This window comes from Podarcis filfolensis, assembly GCF_964270895.1.
Source record: "Podarcis filfolensis genome assembly, chromosome: 6".
Lineage (NCBI taxonomy): Eukaryota > Metazoa > Chordata > Lepidosauria > Squamata > Lacertidae > Podarcis > Podarcis filfolensis.
In genome coordinates this window covers 72804775-72813831 of record NC_139609.1, presented here as the reverse complement: position 1 = coordinate 72813831, position 9057 = coordinate 72804775, and the positions used below count along the sequence as shown (strand labels likewise).

At 44.3% G+C, this 9057-nt stretch overlaps 1 protein-coding gene across 1 annotated transcript; it reads right to left on the bottom strand.

Annotated features, from left to right (window-relative positions):
• Positions 1–2775: 2775 nt before the first annotated feature.
• On the bottom strand, positions 2776–8836 carry SRSF6 (serine and arginine rich splicing factor 6). The gene is made up of 6 exons (XM_083620225.1): positions 8446–8836; positions 7954–8102; positions 6352–6473; positions 5940–6148; positions 5439–5522; positions 2776–5255 (listed from the first exon to the last, which is right to left on the bottom strand). Exons 1-6 carry the CDS (start codon positions 8550–8552, stop codon positions 4892–4894), a joined length of 1035 nt encoding a protein of 344 aa, XP_083476351.1. The 5' UTR covers positions 8553–8836; the 3' UTR covers positions 2776–4891.
• Between the last annotated feature and the right edge of the window lie 221 nt (positions 8837–9057).

Below are 9057 nucleotides of genomic sequence, written 5' to 3'. Positions count from 1 at the left end.
TCTTCTGCAACCTGGTGTCCTCCAGATGTTTTGGACTATAACTACTCCTTTAGATGAGTTATCCAAAACATCTGGAAGAAACCAGGACTGGAAAACTGGGTTAGAAGACTAAGACCAGTAAGATCCAGTTTCTGATCAGCCCTCTTCCAACCCTGAAGCCATTGCGAGGGCTGGATGGATGCCAATCCTGCCTTTCTCCTCAGAAGAGGAACTTCCTAGGTGGAACAGCAAAGGCTGCAGCCATCTGCAGAACTAGTTCCAAACTTAGGGAGACCTTCAAACCTGTGAGCTGGGCAATTCTCAGTTCAAGAGATGCTGCAGCAGCTGAACAGCTTTGACCCAAGTAAACAGAACCAATGCAAAGGTGTGTTTGTATCACCCACTTGATGAGAAAATAGAAGCAAATTGAGGTACACCCAAATAAGCAGGATGCTGTCCAGCTGCTTTGCATACTGAATGCTGTACTGAAATCAATGCAGGTCAAATAACCTACACTGAGACTTTGATGCAGATTTAGATGCAATCCACAGTACTGCTCGATCTTAACTAAGCATTAGCAAGCTTGCCCCGGTCAATTCTAAAGCCACCAGCAGCCACCTGACCCAGGGTTTCCAGGGGACTAGAAGGGTAAGAGGTAGAGTTGTGTGTCACCATCATCAAGTTCACACTTTATACCAAGCCTCTAGGAAATTGGTCTTCAACTTAGGGGTTGGAGGACCCAATACTAGGTTAGATGGTATTACCATCTAAGATGGGTGGCAACAGCAGCAATGCCACCATGCAAATATAGGGTAAAAAAAGCAATGGATCCCCAAATGAATGTTTGGCTTAAAGCTGGGCCTCAGGTGGGAAACTATTGAATACTGCCGATTTAGCAGACTTCCCCCAGTAGTTTCTTGTAGATGCTAAAAAGCATGAGGAACAACATGGAACCATGACTCACTCCAAAGACCAGCAACTATGACGTGGAACAGAAGACTACTGGAATTGATTACAGCAAGTTATCTGTGGGTTCCACCTTTTTATCTGCTGAGCTCCCATAGAGGAGCTTCACTACTTTAAAACAATCCATTAGCTCACATTGTACAGGTGCAACATTGACAAAGTAGACAGATAAGGATCTGGTCCTCTGGCTGAGATTCCCCACCCATTTAGCACATTGGTCTTCTTTTGTTGGTTTGAAACCAACCAGGTCATGGGACAGCAGCGTTAAGAAATGGGTCTCCAAATGCATGTTTGGGTTAAAGGTTGCTCCCAGGTCTTGAAAAAGTTGAAGACTACTGGCAGTGTTGCATGCAAAGCAGGCCAGCGTGTCCACAATATGTAGCTTTCACAAGAGGTGGTGATTGCCTGTTCTGGATTTTTAGACAGTCTGTACAAATTGTATGATCATTAGGCCAATCAATGGCTATTAGCCAAAACAGCAAAATTCACACCCCCATAATTCAGAGGTTTCCTGGTGTGGAGCAATGAGCCTAATCATGTCCTGCTTGTGATCTTCCAAGGTACTGGGAAATTATCTGAGGCAGCATAAGCAGTTTTATTCTGATATATAGTTCTAGTATAGCTCCCATAATACTAGAACCCTGGGCCACCAATAAAGCCAAATGGTAGAAGATTCAATCGAGACAAAAGGCAATCCTTCACATAACCAACTATGGCATTTGTCCCCCAAGTGGTGATGGCCACCTTGCACAGCTTTAAGAGAGGGTTAGACAAATTCACAAATGTGTCACAGCCTATCAGCAGAACATGGCCTTGTTTCCATTAACACATGCCCAGGTTGCATCAACACTAGGACTCCTATAATGTGAGCGCTGCTCTGGTTTGCCAGAAGTGGCTTAGTCATGCTGGCCACATGACCCGGAAGCTGCACGCCGGCTCCCTCAGCCAATAAAGCGAGATGAGCGCCGCAACCCCAGAGTCGGCCACAACTGGACCTAATGGTCAGGTGTCCCCTTTACCCTTTTATAATGTGATCAGAATGGGTTTGCTTTTAAATAGTATTTAGAAAGGGAGGGGGTGGAACTAAGTCACCTGTAAGCCATCTTGGTTAATGAGTAGGGAAAAACATATTAAGTAGGATGTAGTAGTACTGCCATTCACTTTTTCCTAAATGGAATAGGAACATGCAATTTTAAATGCTGCATCCACACCCATACGGACCTGCTGATGTCTTCAGGGTGTTTGACTTCCAAAGCCTGCCTCAAGATTCATCAGACTAGCAGCCACAGGCCCTTCTCAGCAGGTCACCTTCTTGGAAACTCTCTTAAAAGGAACATGCAGGGCTGTTTTTGCTAGTTTTCAAGCAGCCCTTAAAAATTTATTTCCTTAAATCTGGATTGTATTCATAATATTGTAATCTGGATTTTAATCAACTGCGGATTTTTTTTTAAACTGTTTTGTTTGTATTTTAAAATTTGTTTCAATAGTCAGGAGGGCTTAGCCCTCAAACATGGCCCCTTAATTCCACCAATTACCTGACAGACTTTATGATGAAAAGTCTGCTATTTCCTAGATTCTCTGTGAGAATGTGAGATATATCACAGTTAAAATTCGAATTTCATATAATATTCACCATTTCATTAAGCTTTTATCTCACATTCTCACAGAGATGTTGCCTGATTTGTTTAAAAGTGTATGAAGTCTTTCAGTGACAGCCATGCTTTGCTCCAACCCCAGCAGAGTAAAATTAGGATGAACACAGGTAGCAAGCTGTGGAGAAAAAAATATTTTATATGGGTTTTTTTGCACTGGAGGTGAACAGATGAGAGCTTCGCCAATGCAAGCTTTTATTGCAACTCACATTTTAAGACTTCACAACTATGAATCTATGGCAGTTGTAAAGACATATCTGTAGCTATGATAAGGGTTATTTCCTTACAGGTGCTGATCAGAAAGTAATTCCTCCGACTGAAAACATTCAGATGTCCTGGCAAAATACATATAAACTGCTTGAATCTATTTGCTTTTATGTACCCAGTTTTGCTTTTCAGCAAGTAAGGTTTCCTATGTGACAATCCTAACATAGTTGTTGAACAATGATCCACACTAGTTAAAAGTATTTATTCTGAACAATTTCAGTCATGGTCTGCAATTGGCACCTTAAACTGAACCTATAAAAACTGGCAAAGAATAATCTGGAGTCCTAGCCACACACCTACCTCTGGGTGCAGCATTCTAGACCAACTGAATTATCAGGGCTATTAAGGCCTTCTTCCACATTAATTCAAGAGAAGGAACAATTAAATTCTAGCTTATGGCCTAATTGGCCCCTTTTTTCCTGCTTGAAGCTTATGCTGAATACTGTATTTCAACAGGTATTTCGTTATGCCATCTAATTGGTATGCTGCATTGCTTCAGTTTCTAATTTTAGGGCTGCATTTTTTATGCATTGTATTCTTTGGCCATGCACACCACCTCTGAACATGCTTATTCCCTGCAAAAAACTTCATAAGCACAAAGGAAAACAACCTTATGGAGCTCTCGTAGTGCTCTCATTATAGGTCAGAAAAATACAAATGATTCTAGAGAATAAGGTCCCTGAAAATATATCAGCTTATCACTAGAGCTGAAGTAAAGAGGGGCTGATCAGTTTCTTGCATGATTGCTAAGCATCATCGGGAGCTGTGGGGCTAGTGAAACTTGTACTAACCTGAACTATTTCAGTTTCCAGGGCTTGGATTGCTGCTAAATGGCAGCTAAAGAGTAGACATTGTTATGAGTTTACCAAAAAAAGCATAAAGTTTGATAAACAATCTAAGTAAAAAGAGGAATCTGTTTCCCATTTCAAATAGTATTAAATCATTTGTGGTAACATTTGTAATAGACCAACATCACAGGCCATTTCCAATTTCCTTTACTCGCATACCAAAGCTAAGGTTAGACTACTCTATAACATCATCTAGCAAATAAAGCTATGCTACAAACACTGGAGTCAATGATTTAATTTTATACAAGTCAAACTACACATTGTATAAAGGTTACACGGCTGTGCTAATATTCTGTTATTGTTGCTAACTGGTTTGCTACAAACATTAGGGGAACTGATTTTATTTCTAATCCAGCTGCACAAATCATAATGGGAAATCTAGTTCTTGACTACCCATTAACACTAGAACTTAAGTTCAGTACAAGAAGTTTCATCAAGTGCCATCAATTTCATGGGAAGTTAGCAACCTCTTATAACTGAGATGCAGAATGTGGCAGCAGTTAAGACAACAAAACAACCAACCAAAGAACTTGGCAACTAAAAAGTAATGTGGTACCTTGAATTTCACTTGATGTTAGCTTTATTTTGTTAGGCAAAACTGCAGCATGCAAAGTTAGAGAGGATCATTTTTATTAGGTTGTCAATACTGCCTCAAGATGGTGACAAAGGAGCAAAGAAGTAACTTCTGGCAAGTTTGGGTACAACACAGAAGAAGTGTTCCAATTCAAACTCATAGTTGGCTTATCAGCTTTATAAGCATCTCTGACCTGTTCACTAAGGCTCTCATGCACTTTTAGAAGCAAGCCATAGCCTATTAATTCCAGTAATTTTAAATAACGGAAACATTTATGAATCGTTACCTTTCCAAAAACCTTCTGCACTCAAAAGATTTTATATAAAACTCATTTTCCACTCCCCAGATTTCCGATGGGGCACTATTAAAAAATAATAATCAAGGATTTGCCCTAATTTCTACAAAAAGATAATCTTTTCCTGCTCTTTGCCACTTTCATAAAAAGTTTTAGATATTTCAAACTTTTGCGCCTCGTTTATGTGGTTTTCAGACTGCTTCTTTCTGCAACTAAGCAGGCCAACTTCGCCAATACTAACATAAAAAAGACCCCTGGCCTGGAATACAAATGTTCCATAATCATGTGAAAAGGGAAATGAGTTCCAGTATTAATCTTGTGAACTGGATCGTGAACGTGAGCGGGATTTTGAATGTGATCGTGACCGGGATCGCGATTCATTCCTCTTGGGTGGGGATTCTGACCGTGCCTTTGCTGGTTCATCCTGCATTGGCGAATTGGAACGAGATCTGCTCCTTGACCTTGATTTAGACTTTGCTTCTCCTTTACCATTTTCTTTTGGCGATCGAGACACAGACCTGGATCTGCTGCGAGACTTCTCAGACTTCTCTTTGGATCTGCTGCGGGATTGTGAACCCCTGTCAGATTTCATCTTAGACTTGCTCTTTGATCTCGACTTTCTACTTTTAGATCTGGACCGTGAACGATCTTTGCTTCGAGACCTAGATTTAGAGCTTTTCAAAAGAACAAAAGTTATTTACTTATTGCAAGTCTACACACAGAAGCCCGTTTGTTTGGACGCATAGTAATTTAAATACCAATGCACAGTGTGAGCACTTAAGCTAGGAGAATATTTCTATCGGACACACCTCCTAATGCATTGTTGGCAAGACAGACAGATAAATTCAAATTCTCACCGAGATCGGCTTTTTGAGGCACTACGGGATCTACTGCGGCTGCTCCTACGACTTCTACTACGTGATCTCCTTCTAGAACGGGACCTGAAAAAAACACAAAGCAGCTATTTGGGCACCATGCACCACTGGCACAACAGGACTTCTTTTTCTTCTCTCTCTCCCCCACCCCAACAAAATCTGCTGAGAAGGCTGTGCTGGGGACAAAAGCGCAATTTCACTTCACATACAGAAGTCCCAATCCAGAGCTCAATATGTCCCAAAGTTCACGCAAATTTATATTCTTGCACAGATATCCAAAGAAATCTGAACTTATGCACACATTAGTACAGCCAGCTAACTTGAGTAGTATAACATCTGAAGTGGGGACCCCTGTTACCCAACACTGCAAGGTGTATTCTTCTCTATTCAGGGAAATAACTGCTGCAATTTTCTGTATATCCCCATTTCCGGATTTAACTCATACACAGAAAATCTTACAAACCACATCAGGACCAAAGATACCTTGATCTACTGCCAGAATAAGATCGTCTATGGCTTGACCGTGGCTTGTCTTCAACCAGCCTGATCTTTCGTCCATTTATCTCTGTACCATCCAATTTGTCCAGAGCACGCTTCATGTCAGAGTAAGAACGGAATTCAATTACTCCTTCATTTGTGCGTTCTTTGTGAGCATCCGCATAGGTTACCTCACCAGCTTGCCTCATAAAATCCTGAAAGAGAAAATTGAAGTATCAAGTCTCTCCACAAACATAGGAAGGACACTACACTAGCTTCAGGAAAAAATCTCAGCAAGTTCAGCAAATTCAATACACATACTTTTCAAAGTGAACCGGCATTCTTCAAAGTTTATGGGATTCAAAGAGCTGTTTGATAACTTGCTTTAAAAAATAAATAAATTATTGTGTCAACGTACTTTCAAATCCTGCCAACTACAGCGACTGGAAAGGTTTTCAACAATTAATCTGTATTCTGTGCGAACAGGTGGTCCATATTTATCTCTTCCTGATGCTCTTCGACTGCTATATCCTCCTCCACCTTTATCATACAAAGATACAAAGTTAGCAACCTTGTATAAAAGCAATGAAAAGTTAGTTTACTTCAGTTCACAAATTGCATTTACAGGAGTAGGACTTTATCTTTCTAATCCTGCAACAAAAATTTTAATTCGCCACATTTTATATATTAAGGGCAAATCAAATACTAAAATCCTACAAGACTGTGCTCCTAAACTCTGTTAGAGAGTGACTGCTCCTTATTAGATTTACCTTGCTAAGTTTTATTTTACAGAACATTGTAAAATATAAAACTTAACTGATTACATGCATTTCTACATTTTACAAAAACGATTACTAGATTACACTAAGTACTTACATCACAGTATGAGGTATTTGGTGGTGGTTTGGCCACAACACACGCAAGGTAACAGTCACCTAGTTCAGTTTAACCAGTTTTGTCTAACCCTTGGAATCCTCACCATCACCCTGCGTCTAATGGCAAAAGGCTGCTGTCGTCATGGCTTCCGGTAAGGTCAGCCAAAGGGTCATAGGGCAAGGGTCACACAATGTATGGAAAAGCCATGGCCAATCAGGAAAGGCAGTCATCTTAGCCTCAGTGGACACAGCCTCAGCCCCACTGGTCACTTTTAAATTGAAACATCAAGGACTTGTTAAAAAGTTTGAATTGAACATGCAACAACTTTAAAAACAAACATACACATTTGCAAGAAATCCCACCCCCACCAGCAACAACCCATTAGAAAAGATATTTGACTGCCTTACTGCTCTTAACCATTATATAAATAAGTCTGACACATCCCAGATCCTTTCCAGGAAAAGCTAAACAAAATGGGCTTTGCATCAGTATGTAGCCATTTTATTTCCAATTCGAAATAATCTGTTTCTGTGAAAGTCAGCTATCGCCACCCTCAAAAGTCCCAACAGTTACTTATACTTGGGAACAAGAAGCAAAGTGCTTCCGAAGATAATACTTCTTAAAGTCGGCTGTGCCTGTTTTAGGTTAGCTCCTCCACAGCACAAACTTTCTCCGAATTGCAGTTTTTGCTATGCAATATCTGCACGGAATGCATTCTGATTAAGAGCAGTGAGTTCTGAATACAACACCCCCACAAGCGCACCCCCCCCCGCTCTGAGAAACCCCAGCCTAATAAATAAGGACCCTAAACTTTTTGAGTGCAGCTTGGCACTGCGGGTGCCTAACCCCCACCAGAAAACTCCCTAGGCTATGCACCCAAAGGGGAAGAAGTGCAGTAAAGCCCCTCCTAATAACCCTGCCCAATCCACCCACCCCCAACCAGGGGCCTACGATCCCTCCTCCCCAAGCCCCGCCGTGTCCCCTCCCTCCGCTTTCCCCACATCCCGAGGGGCCAGTCCGACCAAACCCACCCCCCCTTCTCTCCCCGCCTAACCTCCCTCCCGCCTGATCCCTCCCCCTCCGCGTCCTCCCTTCCCGCCTCCGCGCGCCTGCCCGAAGTAGGCCGCGGCGGAGCAACACTCACTGCGGCTGCTGTAGCTGTAGCCGTCCCTGTCCCGGCGGGGGCCGCGGGCGTGCTCCACGATCACCCGCTCCCCGCACAGGTCCTTGCCGTTCAGCTCGTAAACGGCGTCCTCCGCGTCCCGGGAATCCTCGAATTCCACAAACCCATACCTGGGGGGGCACGGGAAAGTTACCCTGTAGGCGCGTCCCCGTGTCTATTCACAGGCATTCTTATAGGCATAATAAACACGAGCACGTCGGCGTCAGGCACGCGCGAACAACAACGGGCCCGGCCTGGTCGTGAGTCCCTGAGGCGCCGCTGTCAAAGGAGGGCCATTCTCCCTCTCCGCTTCACTCGTTCCCTCCGCTGACGGGACAATGGGGGCTGCCGCCATTTTGAACGCGACGCCACGCGGCATGAGAGGAGGGGGAAGAAGCGGCGCCCCAAGCCCCCCCCGCCACCCCTCGCTCCCGCCTCACTCGAGGAAGAAACCTTCCCCGCCCGCCGCCTCACCCGTTTTTCAAGTCGACCTCGAGCAAGCGGCCGTAGCCGCTGAAGAAGCGCTGCAGGTCCTTTTCCCGCACATGGTAGCTCAGGCGGCCGATATAGACGCGCGGCATCTCCCGCGACCTAGAAAGGGAGAAAAAAAAGGGGGAAAGAGAGGGAAGAAGGCGTGAGAGCCGAAAAGCAAGATCGGGCGCCGGCGGGACAAAAAGGCCTCGGGACACTCGCGGCTGCGGCCTGCTCCGCAGCACAATGGCGCCCCACCCCCGCGCGGGCTTTTATAGGGGTGGGCGGGGCCTGGGCCGGGTCAATGGCGTGCGAAGGCGTCACAAAAGGGAGCCGGTGGAACGAGGGAGTGAGAAGAAGAGGCAATGGGGAGTGCGCGTGCGCGCAGCTCTCCGGACGCTTCCGTCGTGCCGTATCTTAAGTTTGCGCTCCACCTGGAGGGGTGGGGGGGGGGCAGTTGAAGACCATGTGAGGTGGTAGTAGAAACGCTAGTTTGCGCATGCGCGTTGGCCCACGAGCCTAGAGCCGTTCGATTTGTACTACGTGCAGGCTTCGCTTTTAGAAAGCGATAGACAGGAAAGGGCGAAAACGCGGAGTGACGCCTAACCCCATTTA